Source organism: Sphaerulina musiva (assembly GCF_000320565.1).
Source record: "Sphaerulina musiva SO2202 unplaced genomic scaffold SEPMUscaffold_11, whole genome shotgun sequence".
Lineage (NCBI taxonomy): Eukaryota > Fungi > Ascomycota > Dothideomycetes > Mycosphaerellales > Mycosphaerellaceae > Sphaerulina > Sphaerulina musiva.
This window is the reverse complement of record NW_016017393.1, coordinates 179,368-197,779: the sequence shown is the minus strand read 5'-3', so window position 1 is coordinate 197,779 and position 18,412 is coordinate 179,368. Positions and strand designations below refer to the sequence as shown.

Below are 18,412 nucleotides of genomic sequence, written 5' to 3'. Positions count from 1 at the left end.
TCTAGGCTCTCCTCGATTATATTAATACTTAAGAAGAAGAAGACGAGGAGATAGCTTCCGAGAATTCAGATTTTCCTTTTAGGTAACTAGGTATACCGCTTAGTCAAGCAGATTTTCAGTATAGCGACGAGGATATAGGTACCTAGGATTAAGATATCTCGCTTAGCTAAGACTATAATCCTTTCGATTATCTAGATTTAGAGGAGACGGGTCCTAATTCTCTCTAGGAGAGTCGACCAGATATAGAGAGAGAGGATAAAGAAGAGGAGTCGTAGTAGGAGTTTAATAAGGAGATAACAGAATTAGAGGATATAGCAAGGGCAGCGTATACAGTAGCTATAGATCAAGCGAATAATCGGGGTACGTAAGAATTCGTAGCTAGAGGAAGTATCGACAAGATACTAAGTATACTTATAGAAGAGCCTATTACCGAACGAGACAGACTAGAGACAGAAATTTCAGCTCGCTTTATCCTTAGAGCTACTTGTTTAAGGACCCTATTATTAATAAGGACGGAGCCGGCTTTCTAAGCGGCCTAGCGAAGAATAGAGATACGTAAGGCCTAGAGAGTAAGGCAGCAGTATATAGTAATAGAAAGTCGGTTTAAATACTAGATACGCGTTCTAGCTAGGCTAGAGAAGGAGATATTAAAGCATTTACTATAAGCCTAAAATCTGAAGTAATTTGGTTTTTCTAATTTTCGTAGTCGGTAGGTATAGTCGGCAGGTATTATTAGCTATAGAAGGAGATGTCGAAGTACTTACCGTAATCTCCTAAATTAATTTGCTTTTTCCTAATTCTCGTAGTCGGCAGGTATAGTCGGCAGCTATTATTAGCGAGTTTAGGTAGTACGGTATATACGAGGCTTATTACTGTTCTAGAAGCGCTTACTATGTTTATTCTATATCTAGAAGAGGTTTTACGTAATACCTATCGCAATACCTATTAGGTATACCTATTAGGTTTTTTCCGTTAGGTTGTACCTAGCTTATAAGCTAGGTACCTACCTTATTTGCGGGGTTGGGTATTAACGTTAGGTTGTACCTAACCTATACCTAACCTAACCTATAACGAGGCCTACTATTTAGCGGTAAGGCCGACGAATACCCGCGCCTTAGGCTACTAAGACGTTACCTCCTACGCTATTATAATCGATCCGCGGGTATTAATATAAACGCCGTTAATATACTACCGTTTACCGATAGCCTTAGAAGCAACTTCGCCTAAAGGAGTATAGATACGAACACTATTGTACTAATTATACTCGGCGCACTTCCTCTATATATATGCCTAGCAATCGCTGTATATACCGTCCTACTAGTAGCGCTATACCAATTTTGCGTACGTACCCTCGGTACTATAGTACCTATACTTATCGTAGACCGCCCGGAGGATCTAGTCTCGCGTAGATAGCTTATCGATAACGCGCTATAACGGGAAGTTGCGACGGCCCTAGCGGAATAGAACCTTGTCTTTAATCTTAAATCTCTATAAGTACTTTAAAAACCGATAGTACTCGGATCGAGATATATAAGATAAGGGACGTAGTCTAAGGAGGACGTAGGCGATAGCCTTCGAAAAGTACGAATAACTCTTAGGTAGACTGTCTAACTTATCCGGGAAGATAGAATCAATATAGGCAAGGTCGACGCCTCCTATATTTAGTAAGGTTTCGGAGGTCTAGCTAACAATCCGGATCGCGGCTGCCCGAACCGTACCGCCGGCGGTACCGGCCGCTCCCGGTAAGGCTCTAGGGGCCTAACTAAATCTACGTAGTATAAGCGTCGCTGTATTAACGTAGAAACTCTCGAAAAACTTATTATCGACTATACGCTCGATATCTTCTAACTCCGGCGGATCCGGGACGTCCTTGCTTAATAGTAGTTAACGGGATAAGGTATCTAGGGCCGTATACTTGTAACTAGGGATATACCGAACTTCGAAGGTAAACAGCCGGATCTATACTACCTACCTACTTATAGCGGCATTCGGGAGATTAGACGTAGCGCGGTTCAGTTAATATACGAGAGTCTAAGTATTAACTTCTAGTACGAAGTATTAACCGAAGAGCTAGGGCCGAAACTTCTAATATATCTTAAGTACCCTAAGGCACTCGAGTTTGCCGGCGTCGTACCGTTACTAGCTAGCGGACTATATACTACTCTCGAAACGACTCGGTCGTCGCTTTCTATAGTCGTCCTCCTATATTAGTATATACCTATACCCGGACCTACTAGAATTAACTATAACAACAATAGTGCCTATCCCGTCCGAGTAGTCGATAGGGACTAGAGGCGGGGCCTTAACTAAGGCTACCGTAAGTACGTCCTTAGTACGCTAATACTCCGTAGTCTACTCGAATTTAACGTCCTTCCGAAGTAGGCGGTAGAGTAGCTTAGCCTTAAGCGCGAACTTAGGTATCTAGATACGGAAGTAGACGATAATGCCGATAAACACCTAGACGTCTTTCTAGCACTTCGGGTCTAGCTAGTCGACGATCTTCGCTACGCGGGCTATATTAGGATAGCGGCTATCGGCATCTATAATATACCCTACAATACAGATACGTTCTTAGAGGATCTATAGCTTCTTAATAGCGACTATTATACCGGTACGCTTAATATCCGTAAGGACTTGGTCGAGGTTAACGATATACTCGACAATAAACCGCTGTAGACTAGGCTTAAGTTCCTCCCTACTATAATTAGTCTTCGGCCCCTTAATACTAATATTGTCTAGAAAGGGGAGCGACCGGTATAAGATATAATCTATAAGAATACAAGTTATAATCCGGACAAATTGACTAACCGAATTCGTAGCGCCCTAGGGTAGAGTAGTCTACTAGAATAGGCTAAGATAAGTCTAGAAAGCCGTAAGATCTCGACTCTCTTTAGTAAGAGGGACCTAATCGTACCCGGAGAAAATGTTAAAGAGGGAAGCAACCTTGTACCCCGCAAAGTACTCGGCGAACTTATCTGTATTAGGCAGTAGGCTAGCGTTGCAAATAGTAACCCGGTTAATCTCTATCGTAGAGTTAATAAGGCGATAGTATTCCTTAGTAGGCAACTGACCGGGGGCTAAGGATTTCTTCGCAACTAGGAAACATAGATTCCGATAGTAGCCCTTACTATACTCTAACGTCCTAGCTTTATACCGGTCCCGGATAATACCTTCTATCGCCGTAAGTAGGGAGGGATTAAGACGAAAACCCGGATAACTCTATAGTATATACGGGACTATACGAATAACTTGTAGTAGTACGATACTAGGAATAACCCGTCCGAGATACGTAAAATTCGCCGCTAAAGCAGCCTTACGATTAAAGAGCATCTCTTTAAGTAGATAACGTTCCTAGGTTATTAAGACTATACCCGTCTCGACCGTACGCAATACCTCCGGAGTAAGTCGACTGCTCTATAGGACATCCGAGAACTTCTTAATTAAGTAGCGCTAGTTATATAGTCCCGTCCCTAGCGGTATTACCGCCTCCCGTCGAAGAAATAGTTCCTTCTATTTAGTAGCGGCACCGATATTAGGGGACGTACTCTTCGAGACATCTACGGCAACGTTAATAGGCCGGATATTCTATACTTTCCGTTTGTATATAGTATATACCGGGATGTAGTACGTAGTACGGGCGCGGCGGGAGTAGGCCTAGTTAATGTAGGAGTAATATAGTATCGACCGGAACGTCTAATTATTCTTATCCGGATCCCCGTCGACGATATATTATATACGTAGTATACATTCCTACCCTTTAACCTCCCCGTTTACTATAAGAGGCGATATTAGCCTAAACCTAAATTACGGAAGACCCGGGCCGTACTGTACTAGTTAGGCCCTAGAGGCCCGACCAAATATTAGTAAGTACTAAAGACAAACCCGACGCGGACGCTATTATAGCTTCGACGCTGCTACTAATTTTCCCCGCCCGCCGAAGGTAACAAACCGTTAGTAGCCCGTATCGCCGATAGTACCGGTAAACGTTACCGAATAACCTACTAGGTCGGAGATCGTACCTTTCTAGAACCTATCGTTACAGTTTTTCGTAACTAACCTCGTCTTCCTCGTCTACGGGCGGCCTAGAATAAGAGGTATAGTATACGCCGTATTCGTAACAAACGCCGTTACCGTAACGGTAACGCTATATACCGAGATAGGCAGTCTCTAATAGACGCCGACAATCCTAGTTAACCCGTTCGCCGTAGATATATTAATCTTATCTAGCTAGTACGTTATTAGCAAACCGTACTTCTAAACGATACTCTGCCGAAGGATAACTAACTTAGTACCCTTATTAACTAGTCCCTTATAGACCTTGCCTATATTACTCCCGAACATTACTAGAACCTAGATACTAGGTACTATAGTATAGTCCTACGTTACCGCCGATAGGTCAATATCTTTAGCCCTTTCGTAGAGCTACTCCGGTCGACGGGGGCGCGGGCAGGAAACTATAGCTTTATAGTCGCTATACTGCCTAGTAGCTCGGATTATCTAAACGAATATCCGGTTAGGAACCCTTTTATAGAGGTGCTTCGATCGACAGGAGCGCGGGCGGGAAACTATAGCCTTATAGTCGCTATACTACCTAGTAGCTCGGAATATCTAAACAAATATCTAGTTAGGAACCCGAGCTAGGCAACGGATATCCTCCTCCCCTACGCAAACAATCGACGTCTCGGCAACAATAACTTAGATAGGAGGGCTCGTCTCGGTCCCTCGACTTATAATACGCTTAATAGCCTCCTAAGTAGTAGGGTCGTTAGTAAATCTCGCAAACAAACCCTTAGTAAATAGGTCGCCTATCCGAAGTGCCTCTCTAACCGTTATCGCCGGTAGTATAGTATTCGTAAGCAGACTGAAGACGAAATCTTTAGAGGACGAAAAGGATAGGATAACGCTCTCCCTAGGCTTGTTGTCCTAAATTAGTTTATCTAGGCGACATATCGCGGGCTTTTTCTTTGTCTTCGTCGGCGGGTTTACCGGGGCTAGCTCGGTAGCGTAATCCTAGCTCCGTCTAAGTATAGCTTCCTTATCCTCCCGGTCGACTATTTCTACCTTATACCCGCTATCGTAGTCGTTAACTCGTTATCCGTATCTAGATCCCGAGACCTACTACTAACTATAGGAAGAATCGACTTCTATATCGCCCTCTCTAACTGTTTCGTCGTAGCGGCACCCTATTGCCCCTTAGCCTTAGCCTTAACTACCTTTGCTAAGTAGCTCTTCCCTAGGATAGTAGGTATAAGCCTCCTTACCTCCTTCTACTAAGAGTCCTCTCGCGATAGCTCCTTAGCCGGTCGCGTTGTAGCCTAAACGAGGATAGTCCTGTCCTCTTTATCTATAATCTCTTCTATCTACGCTCGTTTATCCTTATACTCGGTAGCGTACCGGTCCTACGTAGTATAGCCTAAGAAGGTATAGGCCTAGATAGCCTACGGAGTAAGGAGAGCCTACGTAGCGACGGCAGGCGGGGTAACTACCGGGGGAACGCTAAGTTAGTCCCGAGGATAGAATCTCTTTTTAGCGGCATTAATAGCTATATAAAGATAGGCCGGGAACTCAATCGGGTTACTATAGTTTATCTCCCGTTCTAACTAAGGCAGGATCTAGGATAGGCGTAGGTACTACGAGTCCTATCTGTACTTAATCCCTCGCGGGGATAGAGATTAACCGGCTCGGCTAAAGAAGTAGTAATTCCTCTTATTCCGGTATATAAACCCCTACTAGGTAAGGTTACTTATAATCGGGCATTTACAGGCGAAGTAAGAGACGTTACTATATTAGAAACAACAATCCTTTAGTAGACTAGTAACCTATATTATATCGATACGGATGCTCGCCGGTTCTACGGATAAATATAGGCTATTAGGATTCGACAGCCCGGGTATAGGTAGATACTACGTACTATAGGTACTAGATAGGGCTCTAGTTAAGTTAGTAGGTACAGACGTCGTAGAGTAGTAGGTAGTAGATCTATACCCGAGATTTTAGTTAGGCCCCGGGGGCCCGACTAAATCGGAGCCTAAGGCAACCGTACTATAATAAGCCTAAACTACGCTAGGCGGGTTTACTAGGCGTACGTTACTACTTCCTCTCCCTTAGAAGGCTTAGTAGAGGTCGAGTCGGAGGGTATTAAACTGCTCGGCAAGGGCGTTAACTTTAGAGTTAAACTTATTATTCTTCGAGGCCGGAGCCGTAATCGACGGTATACCCTTAAAGGAAGTCGAACTAGCGCCGGCTAAGTTCTCCTATAACTTGCCGAGTCTAGCTATAGTAGTCGGATCCTTTATATACCGCTAACCGTCTATCCCTTTAAGAAGCCTCTTCCTAGTAGCGAAAACCTTCTTAAAGTTGTTATATATCTTTAGTAACTTAGAGTATAGACCGAACTCTCCCCGAAGGACTATCTCTACTTTGTTAGGTAGGCCCTTTAGAAAGAGCTTAGTACGGTCAAAGTTAGAGAGCTCCGCCGTAGAGTAGCGTCTAATAGCGGTAGTAAATTGCTTTAAGAAATATAGGTTATTACTAGTCTCGTCGCGCAGGGTATTATACAGTTAATTAAGGTACTCCTAGGAGGTAACGTTGCTATAGTAGTCCTTCTCGATATAATTAATAGTTACCTTCTCCTTGAATTCTGCCTAGTTGTTACTAGGTAGGTCGAGGCCTTCGATCTTAGAGCGGGTAACTATATCGTATTTAAGAAGAAAATCGTTAATAACCTCCTTTTCGTCCTTACTTATATAGTACTTATCCCTTATTATCTCGTAACGACGGAGAGCGTCTGTAATATTGTTTCCGTTAAATATAGGGTTACTATCGGTACTAGGTATAGGCAGCTCCTTCGCAGACCTCTCGCTCCTTTCGGTAATTTTCTCTATTATACTAGCGACGCCGGAGGTTATCGAGGATATAACGTTTTAGTTCGTTACGAGGAGCTCTATAGCCTAGTACTATTCTTCTACGCTTATCGGTTTTAGCGTAGTAGGATAAGCAGAGCTGCTCGACGGAGTTAACGTAGGTATAGACGCCGAAGGTCTAGCTATAGCTAGTCCGGATCTAGATACTATATTAATAGGGCGGTTTCGGATCGAGATATTAAGCTATCGATCGTACTCGTCCGAGTCTATAGAGGCGTTCTCGATCGAGTCGGCGTAGCGGGGGCTATTAGCAACGGGGTCGGAGTATTCGGTAGCTAATATCGTTCTCGTTCGTTAGTACGTACGTATACGGGTTCGGTATGTTCTCGTTCTTTAGTATATACGTATACGTATTCGTCTTCAGTCTTGTTTTCTGTCTTAATCTCCTTAGCTATATATAGTAGTACTTTAATCCTACCCCTTTCGGTTAGGCCCCGGAGGCCTAACTAAATCCTAACCCCTTTCGGTACCTATATTATAGTTAGTATAACTTAAATCCCGAATCCTCTCTCCTGTTCTACGATATTAGTCGGCCGCTCGCTCTTGCGGCCTATACCTCGCCGTCGGCCTCCCTATAACGTCTATTATCTCTAAGGCTAAAGACCCCTTTTCTCTAACGTCGCGTTAATTACTTTTCCCTACCTTATGTTCGTAACCGTATTATATCGTAGCTTGCCCTATACCTAATTAGGAACTATACTCTTCCTTATACCGAATTAGGAACTACGCCCTACTATATCGTATCGTACCTTAACCTTATACCGTATTACCTAGTATAGGAACTACGCTCTAGGAACTGCGCCTAATCAATCTCGAACTTTGTCGTTTAATACTATACCTTCTCGTACTACGTTGTAATAGTCTCCTTTTTAGGGTTAAACGCGTTCCCTATCTTCTATCCTATCCTCTATACCTATCCTTTTTTTGCCCTCCTCCTCTAACCTATAACTATTCCTACTCCTGCATTTTGTATATAATAGCCCTACCTTCGGCTCTATTTATTACCGTAAAGCCCTCTCTCCTACTACCGTCCTCGAGTAGACGATCGGATAGGCCCGGCTTACGGTAGGTCGCGGTATAGCTCCGTAGTAAAAGGGGTAGGATAGGTAGAGGTCCGGAAGGACGCGGAGATGCCCGTAGGTAGTAGGAACGGTAATATTAGAAGACAAAGCGTACTATAGGGTAACGACATCAATTATAGTAGAGTAGGTATCCGTACGTCTACGTCCTAATTATGTCTGTCCTCTCCTCCGTCCTAAAAAGAAGAAAACTACCCTATATAGCTACCCGCCGGGAGTAGTACGGCCCTCCTAGGCCGTCCGGCTCTCGGCTCTACCCTAACGCCCTATATAAAAGAAACACGCCTAGCCGCTCAATAATAGGTATTAGTACTTTAAGCGATACTTCGAATAAGAATAATACTATCTCTACTTTAGTACAGTATTTGCCTAGGTATTTAATAGTAGCCTAGAGATCGGTATATAGCGAGATGTCTATATTAGCGCGCTAAGCAAGTAATATAAGGAGGTTGTAGTAATTTAGTATCGTTTAGTTACTTTGTACGCAGAACATCTAGTACGCTAGATTGCGTTTTTTACTAGTTTCTACGGATAGTTATAACTCGTAGGGGAAATAGAATCGACAAAATGTAGTAGGATTATTAGCCCTCTAGTGCTTTTTGCGACGTTAGCAGTATGCTAAGCACTTGTAACGCTAGATACGGTTAATTACGTCCGAGAGATCTCGTAGCGTATTAGTAAGCTTAGATCCGCCGAGACTAATCGCTCCTCTATTAGTGTCCGTAGCGGTTCGTCGTAGTTTAGGGTTAAGGGCGAAGAGATAGCGGCGCTATACGTTAGTAAAATCGTTTCGGTCGTACTCGGTCTCTATATCGAATAAGCGGAGGACGTATAACTAAGCAAACCTATAAGTATAAATACTACCGCGTCCTTAGAATTCAAACCGATACTAGAAGTCTTAAATGCAGAACTTTAGCTTTATTACCGTCTTAATAAAGCAATCTAAGTGTCGCTAGAAATAAGTAGTAGCGATATAAGGGTAATCTCTAAGGTTAGTACGAGAGAGCTTGATTCTTGATTAGCTGTCGGCATGTTTCTATCGTTAATATACAGGTCTATATTAGTTAGGGGGCATAAGTTTCATTAGTAAATCCTACTGCAAATTAGCTACGCTAAAAGTAAAGAAGAAATCCGGTATACCTAGAAAACGGCAATAAGATTCTAGATTCTTCTTTATACTAGTATAGTAGGTAGGGGTACTACGGAGAGCCGATATAGAGCATATAATTGCGTTAAGTAACCGTCGTACCTCTAGATTATTAGGCGTATTAAATATAGCGCGAATATCCTCTAGTATAGTTGTTTGGTACCGGGGATTAAGTCTAAGGAAGAACTACGAGCTGTTCTTAGTTTATATACGCATTTCGGTATTAAAGACGACGTATCTCTATCGTAGGTATCGGGCAAACCGTCTATCTTTGTACTTAAGAAGGTAAACGGCGTATTTACGATATAAAATATATCGATCGCGTAGTTGCTTAATCTTAGCTAAGCCGCGGGGGTAGAGTAAGGGGAAGGCTAGTAATAAGATAGGTTGCGTTTCTAGCTACTCGGTAAGGGGACGTTCTTCTATATTAGGCTAAGTAAGAGCTAGTCGCTATTGTAGTTGTTAGCTACCGAGAGGGGCCCTAGCGCTAACTTAGCGGCGGAGATTATCTAGGTTGTTGTCTATATTACGGTCGGTATTTATCGCTAGAATAGTACCGCTATTAAATCTATCGTCTTCGATTGTAGACTCTTCTTCGGCAGAATTGGTAGGGTTAGCTTCCGGCTATATACGTAGACGTTAATTACTAGCGGCATCCTTACTAGCACTACCTTTGTACTAACTATTAGCAACTTAATCTATAACATTAGCGTTATATAGTAGATCAACTTAAATTCTTAATTGTTAATCGAGACGTCTCGATATCTAGGGTAGTTTGCCTTTAAGAAGCGGAGCTAGGCTAGTACGACGTCCTTGCGTACAGTAAATTCCTTAGTAAATTGTAGCTAGCGTATATTGCGATCGGTAGTATCGTTATCGTCGGCATCGGTAGGCTTAAGAACTACTACATTCAAGTTGGCCGGTATAAGTAGGAGCTTGTTATATACCTAAATAACGTCCTTTAAGAATAAGACGACGTGTCTATAGTAACTCTATTGTTAGCCTCGAATCTAGAAGCATTCTACCTAGATATATATACGAGCTATCAATATCTCTTCTACTATAGTAGGGTTATTAAGTCTATAGTCAATCCGCCTAGGGTCTATACGATTACCGGCTGATATAAGCGGTAGGGTACCCTGCTTCCTAGTAGTGCTGCCTTTGCGAGATTTACTGCAGTATATCTTGTATACGTTAGTATACTCGATAGTCTTAATAGTAAAGACATATTGCAGGTCTAGGTTGAACTAGCGCTTATTATACATATCGTATATAGTTATTATATCTAAGTCGAGGGTATCGTTAAAACTCGTTAAGAGTATATTGTCAAATACGGATAATACTAGTTGGTCTAGGTTATCGTTATCTAATATCGGCCCGTTGCTCTCGTTAGTTAGCAACCGTATTACGTAGTGCTCGTAATCTCGTTGTACTACGCTAGCTCTAGCGGATGTCTTGCGTCGCTAACGGTATATAGGCTACGAGGGCTACGAGGGCTACGAGGGCTACGAGGGCTAAGAGGTATTATTATTATTATTATTATTATTATCTGCAGAGTCGTATTTGTCTACGATAGTATTAGGTTAAGTAAATTAGAAGCTCGAAGTGCCGAACTCGTATAGTGTCGATTTATCGGCGCCTTAGAGGGGTTTATAATCTAAAGTTTGCGATAATATAGCAAGTAGCGCTATCTAAGAGGATATAGGCCGAAACATTTAGCGACGCCGAAGGAATTCAAGATAACTGTAGGTAGCCGAAGACGTCGTCTTAATACTAAATTAGTTAGTAATTAACCTATGTTACTAACGAAATCGAGAGTTATTTAGGTTACTTAGGACCGATAGCGACGGTACGGTAGCGCTTAACGGAGTATCGTTGATTATAGAGCTTAATATAGTACCGATTAGGATAGCTGTCTCGGCGCGGAGGCTAGATACGGATACAGTAGGTATAGGTATTAGTATAGAGCTCGGTACGACTATCGTTATAGATAGATTTAGGTTCGGGTTTAGTACTAATCGTTCAAAACGGGTACTAAGACCGAATCGGCTTACAATTGATTAATACTAAGTGTCGAATCGTAGATCGTTCGTATTAGTAGGTAGTAATAATTCTAGTATACTAAATATAGGTACAGCGGCAGGTAAGGCGTATAGTACGAGTAGCTAGAAACGGCTACTAATACCGAATTAGCTCGTAATTGCTTAGTACTATATCGTAAATCGAGGATCGTTTATATTCGTCGGAAGCGCTAACGACGACGAGGAGGCAGTAGGTATTAGTACTAGTACTGTAGTAGTACGGGATGTTACTTTAGTCTTTTTAGCTAGAGGTATATACTAAGTTGTAGGTATACTAGGCGCTATCCGTCGACAATCGGCGTAGGTAGTAATAGCTTTACGGTATCTAGTACGCTTGTCTACGAAGTAATTCTTCGTTCGCTAGTAGCCGTAGGTATACCTCTTTATACCTAGATAGTTAGCGTCGTAGTCGGACTCGAATTCGTCTTCTAGATTAAAATCAACTCGATCTTATAGAATAGTACGCTTAGGTAGTCGCTTGTTTAGAGGTTCCTCGTTACCGCCGCCGGCCGCGCTGTCCTAAATAGTAGCTATAGATTAGCAGGTATAGAGGAGGGGATAGGTAGGAGGTACGGTAGAATAGAGTAGGTACGGTAGGTTTAGGGTAGGTACGGGGGGTAGGTATAGAGTAAGTACGGGGAGTATAGGGTAGGTATAGTAGAATAGTAGTAGGTACTTCGTAGTGCTTAATTCGGTATATAGTTCGGTACGTCGGTACGGTACGTCGGTACAGTATATATAGTATAGTTCTACGAGTTAGTTAGCGTTGTTAAGTTTTTATAAACGTAGGTTTGCTAAACACTTTGTTAGAAGGTATATAGTTTGTTAAGCGAGTAACTTCTTTAACGGCGTCGTTCGGTAGTAGCGTAAATGTCTTAGTATTATACGGCGGCGATAATAAGCTCGTCGTCGCTGTCGTCGGTTTAATTCGGGGTATAGTCGATAATTCGGTTGATTTTGGTATAGGGTTCTATAGTTTAGTTAGACGTATCGATTTAGCTAGAATTGTCTTAATTTCGGTATAGGGTTTTGCAGTTTAATACTAATTGTCGATTCGGCTAGAATTAGTCTTAATTCGACGTAGGGTTCTACAATTTAGTTCGGTATATCGATACGGTATATACGGTTCGGTATATATAGTTCGGTATATAGTATAGTTCTATAAGTTAGTTAGCGTTATTAAGTTTTTACGAACGAAGGTTTGATAAACACTTTAGTAGAAGGTATATAGGTTAGCGAGCGAGTAACGTTTTCGACGGCGTCGTACGGCGGCGGCGTATCGGCGGCAGAGTAAATGTCTCTTTAGTATATCGGCGGTATTACGGTAAGGCTCGTCGTCGCTATCGTCGGTTAACTTTAGTGTAGGGTTCTATAGTTTAATACTAATTGTCGATTTGGCTAGAATTGGTCTTAATTCGGCGTAGGGTTCTATAATACAGTTCGGTATATCGATTCGGCGTAGAATTAGTCGATCCGGCGTATATTTCTACGAGTTAGTTAGCGGTATACATATCGGCGGTAAGGCTCGTCGTCGCTATCGTTATACGTTAGATCTTACGATAGGTATTCGGTTCGACGGGGTATCGGCGGCGGCGGCGTATCGTCGGCGGCGTAATTTCTTCGATAGCGTATCGGCAGTAGACGTCCGCGGCGGTAGTATACGTCGTCGTCGTCGTCGTAGCGGTAGGTATCGGTATTGTCGGTAGTATAATATTAGTATAGATAGAAGGAAGTTTAGGAGTAGAAGTAGAAAGTTCAAGTCTGCTTACGTTATTATAATATATTATACCGGAGGACGGTTTTTCCGGCTCCGAAAGCCGCGCTCCGCGCGCCTACCTTACTATACTATATCGCGACGTATAGCGCTACGCGCTATATACCTACGTACGTAACGCAATATACGTACTACGTATATTACGTACGCGGTAGATTGCCTCCGGCGGGTATAGTAGTCCTTCGCTTTGCTACGAAACTATACGGAGGTGCCTCCGGCGGCTACTACGTAGAGCTTTTTTTTTTGCGCCTATAGCGGGCTTTTTTAAGGTAGTAACGTATTTGGCCTAGCGCGCCCTACTGTAAAGGATGCGCTAATTAGAGTGTATGCTCTCTAGGATTTCTAGCCCTATTTTATAGATTGATTGGCCTCTACTCCCCCCCTACGCCTAACCTATACTACGCTTCGGAAGGCTAGGGAGGTCGTTCCGTACTAACTAAATATAGGAAACTTTATCCTCTACTAATTCCTGAATATACTTACCTAAGCCAACAATACCTATTATAAATAGCCTTAGTAAGCGCTTCTTATTATTGTAGAGGGTCTTAATTAGTTATAAGTCTAGTAAGTTAGTAGGGGTATCCAAAAATTTGATATTTTAGGCCTTAATCAAACTAGTAACAATCCTTCTTACTTTGTAATAGATACTAACGTTATCTTCTATAATAAAGACTTCCTTATAAGGGTATAAGGCCTAGACTTTATAATAGTACTTAAAAAGTTGGTCCCTATATATCTAGAAAGTATAGAATACTGAATCTAGTCCCTCCTTTTTCCTATCCCTTAAAATCTTCTTAATTTTGAATAACCTCTTAGTAGTAACGTATTTTTTCCTCTCTTTGCGCTGTCTAGAAGGTAGAGAGGTATTATAAGCATTAATTCTAGTATTAGTTTCTTAAAGAAGTTCCTATTCTAGAGTATTTTCTACCTTTAAGGCCTAGATTTGCCTCTCTATCTAAGAAGCTATCTTAGCTTATACTCTAGCTAGATCCAAGGCTAATTTAATAGTTATATTATCTAATTCTAGCTTCTAAACAACTACCCTACGTTGTAGACGAGTTTCGGAAGAGATAGCGGCCTACTATATTCTTAAAAAGCGAGGATTAAACTAGTCTAAGTAGATATCTACCCCTTTTAGTACTAATATATAGTTCTTACCTCTATAACCCCTAAAATTAAGTAGAGTCTTATTATAGAAGATAAGCTTAACCTCCTCTGCTTTAAGAGCTAGAACCTACTTAATATATCGCTTCCTATCGTCTAAATCGAGCTTCTCTAGGGCAATCTTGTTTAGGGCCCTTTTTCTATAGATTAGTCGATTATCTACTAGATCCGCTTAGTAATAAGCTTTACCCCTAAGTATATTCTATACCTGCTATAGTTTTAGGGCTTAGAGTAGATATCTGAGTAAGTTATTACAGATTGAATCTATAGTATAGTTAGTAGCTTAGGGTTAGCTTTACTACTTCTATTTGTCCCTAATATCTCGTCTAATCTATAAAGATGTCCGAGAACCCGGTTCTACGCATTAAGGAGCCCTACTCCGAGGTAATAGATCGATATAATCGAGTATCTAAGTAAAGGTATTCGATTTAGCCCTAGTTTTAGCTCTATAGAGGAATCTTTAAGCTACTTAGGCATTTACTCCTAGTAGGACGGTCGCAATTTAGTCAAATGTATATCTAGCGATAGTATAGAGTATAAGGATTGCAACGCGGGTATTATAATCGATATCGATTTCTATAGTCTATATATAGAATAATTACTCTACAAAGTAATAGAATTTATCTTAAAGGGAGGTGGATTTTTGCCAAGAAGACAGACTTTCGGAACCGCGGAGGTACTATGTTAAACATGTCCTAGCTCAACATTACCTCTAATAGGAGATAGATAGGAAACTTAGACATAATTGAAGCTGTACCTAGGGTAGAGAGTAAGACAGGACCCTAGACTAACTCTGCCAAGACAACAACAAGTTACAACCAAGTACCTCACTGGATGTGAACAGGGCTGCCTGAGGCTCATCTAAGTGCCTTGCATAGGTACATGATACATGCACGTACCTTATGCTGACAAGGAGAAAAGAAACAAATCTATTGGTATATCTGCTACATACGCTGGATGAAAACCTCATGGATAGGAGCTTTGAGGAGTCACCTCGCCTACATTCAAAGCATCACTATCGCGAGGTCCCGCGTAATTCTTCCGCCCCCAAATGTAATACCACGCCAATGCTACGCCCAGACCGGCCACGAAGACGGCGGAACCGTAATTCATGCCGCTGGCGGTGACCGGAAGGTAGCTCGGCATGGAAAAGAGAGGAATGGCAAAGCAGGTCCATGCTGGAGGAGAGAACAAGAATTAGTCAAAGATTACTGAGTTTGCGGAGAGGAGAAGAAAACGAAAAAAAAAAAGAACTCACCAATGGCAACCACATTACACACAGCACCAAGAATGCCAAAATTATATCGTGCGCCCACAAGAGACTTGCGTCCACCCATGAGAGAAATGGCCACGGGAATCACATAACTCAAGGTCAAGAAAATGACACCAGATCCGTTAAAGGCGTTAAAGGCGGCACTGGAGCCCAGATAGATGACACCGAGAATCAACTGCACCGCCATACTGAGCATCATAGCGTTCAAGGGCACATCGAGCTTCTTGTTGATCGTGTCAAACTGGAGCTTACGCGAACCGGGAATGGCACCATCACGAGCAAACGCCCACGTGCAGCGCGAGGCGGCCGTCGTGCAGCCAGTTCCACAGAAGAAGCCGAGGATGATGATGGGCACACACAAGGCAAAGGCGCCTCCCTGGTTGCCAATGGCGCGCGCAAGAATGGCGGGAAGGGGCTGACCGGTCGGATCGGTGGTGACGGCGACGAGGTCGGGAAGGATAAACATCAAGGGCACCAAGAAGATGAAGCCACAGGCCCAGTTGAGGACGAGGGCGCCGACCAAGGCCTTCGGGACCTGCTCCGACGGCCGTTGAACCTCCTCACACATGCTGACGACCATGCCTGTGGCCGAGGTGGCGTATGCGGCGTGCAGCAGACCAATGCAGAATGCCCATCCGGGAGGCGACCAGCCAGAGAGGACTTCAAAGTGGCCAAAGGCGTAGGAAGCGCTGCGGCGGCCTTCTTTCGCAATGGCCAGTCCACAGATGATGATGGCGAGAACTCCGACAAAGGTGAAGCCCACGGTCAAGGTATCGATGAGAGGAAGATGTTTGTTCAGCAGCGACGAGATGGCGTTGCAAATCAGAGTGATGGCGATGAAGATGAGGTAGATTTGGTAGGGCTCGGCGGCGAAGATGCCAGCAGTCGTCATTTCACCCGTCGTCTCGTCCAAGTATGGGTCGCCTTGGAAGATGTTGATACATCCCACCAAGAAGAGAGTCGTACCGAAGTTGACGGAGAGGGTGATGATGATGTTGCCCAATACAAACGACCAGCCGGTCATCCATGCGGCCAAAGATCGGCACCAGCGAGGAGAGAGCATATAGGTCTGGTAGTAGACACCACCGGCAGTAGGGTAGACGGAAGTGATTTCGGCCAGCGAAATGGCAACGGCCAGCATGAGCACACATACCAGACACCAGCCCCAGATGACGGTCGAGGGACCACCGTTGGTCAGAGGATAGAGCAAGGTGGTCGAGAGTCCATAGGGCACCGAGGCCAGCACAAAGGACATGAACGTCACGCTCAAGGTCGATCGGTTACGAACCAATTCTTGGGTATATCCCAGTGCCGCCAGCACATCTTCCGGAGCACTGTCGACCGAGTTCAATCGGCGTGGTGCCTCGGGCAGAGCGTCGTCGCCATCATACTCTTTCCCAAAAGCCGGCTTGGATCCTCGACGATATGTGTCCTCGGTGGTACGGTAGCCGTGATCGAAGGGCGCGGCTTTGGACATGGTTGCTGAAGTGAGGTGGGCGTCGTCGCTGACACGCGAATCGTCCACGATGGGGGGTCGGGGAGGCGGGCTGCGTGGCTCTGATGTGCAAAATCACACGACAATCATTCACTCATGCGGCAGTGGGAAGAAGAAGATACGGTAGCTCGGTAAGGTCAGGTAGGGGAGGTACTGTATGTGTTTTTCTTTTCCTTTTCAAGCAAAGCAGAAGATTGATGGGAATGCAGAGGCTCTCGGGGGTTGTTGTCGCTTTTGGGCAGGTTCCGGAGGTGGCCTATCAGATAGCACAGGAAGACGGACGGACGGGGGGACGGGGGGGGGGGGATGTGGTGGCTCTTTCTGTCTCTCTCACGCAGTCGCACGCACACACACACACACAAGTTGAAGGAATCAGGGAAGATGATTGCAGGAATGGTTTCCCGGGACGGCAATACCGAATTGTGCCTGTCGCTTCGCTTCGGACCCTGGTGGTCGGGTGGACTCGGTGGAGGTCGCTTCTGGGCGTTGTCGTTCTGAGAATCCCTCAAGTACTAACTGGATGGTCGGTCCTGGGCAGAAGTGGTGGGGGCAAGGCCGAATGCTCGATTCTGTCTCTGTTCGGCGTAGGTATACCACAACGGGGAGAGAGGGGGTGTCGTGGAGGGAAAAAAAAGGACACGGCAGAGAGATATCACAGAGCTACAGACAACCTTTCAGCGTCGAAGCTAGTCTGAGGTGGGCGAGGCGAGGGAAAAAAGCTAGAGATGGAAGAGGTTAAGTAGGTGTATGTAGGTACAGGTACCGACGAATCCAAAGCTGCATCACAAGCCTCAAGGTGCAGAGAGTGTTAAAGCCGGTGGTGGGAAGGTCGAAACGTAATCCAATCGAGCAGAGATGCAGCGGTCGCGTAGCCCGGACCGGCATAGTGGCATGAGTGGGCATAGTAGACATGCTAGGCACAAGAGTATCTCTACGGTGGCGTTCTTGGAACGCTAGCAAAGTAGATTGTTCTTGGTCCGCCACCCGGCCCTTCTACGCCGCTCTAGCGCATCGAGAGAACCGCCGGTTGTGTCTGTGTGTACCTTTTACCTAGTAGGAGGCAGTGGAGGGAGGCTGTCTGTGCCCCGTGAGACTGTGGGAGTGGGTGATGGATGACTGCCCGCCCAGGTGGATGACAGCATCATCATCGTCGTCATCAGCATCAGCATCAGCATCCATGGATGTAGGATTTTCTATCCGTCAAATGGCTGTCTCCGCCACAACCATGGATGAATGATAGCGGACTGTCTCCTCCTTTTGGACCAGCAGCACGTGGGCATGAGCACTGTCCTGGTCTGTCCTGTGGGCCGGGTATAATAAGTCAGGTAATACCATCTACATCAGCCCTGTGAGGCTGTGAATGGTGGCAAGTGGTACTGGTAGCGAGGAGCCTGAATATGAGTGCATTTCCTGGTTCATCATAATAGTTAGACACCCCTCTTTCATCTTGCTTCTCTTCCTCTTCCTCTTCCTCTT

At 44.2% G+C, this 18,412-nt stretch overlaps 1 protein-coding gene across 1 annotated transcript; it reads right to left on the bottom strand.

The window, feature by feature from the left end:
• Positions 1-15,075: 15,075 nt before the first annotated feature.
• SEPMUDRAFT_166403 (amino acid permease) lies at positions 15,076-17,463 on the bottom strand. Its single transcript, XM_016908229.1, has 2 exons — positions 15,427-17,463; positions 15,076-15,346 (listed from the first exon to the last, which is right to left on the bottom strand). The coding sequence occupies exons 1-2, from the start codon at positions 16,916-16,918 to the stop codon at positions 15,135-15,137; spliced, it is 1,704 nt and encodes a 567-aa protein (XP_016756836.1). The 5' UTR covers positions 16,919-17,463; the 3' UTR covers positions 15,076-15,134.
• Between the last annotated feature and the right edge of the window lie 949 nt (positions 17,464-18,412).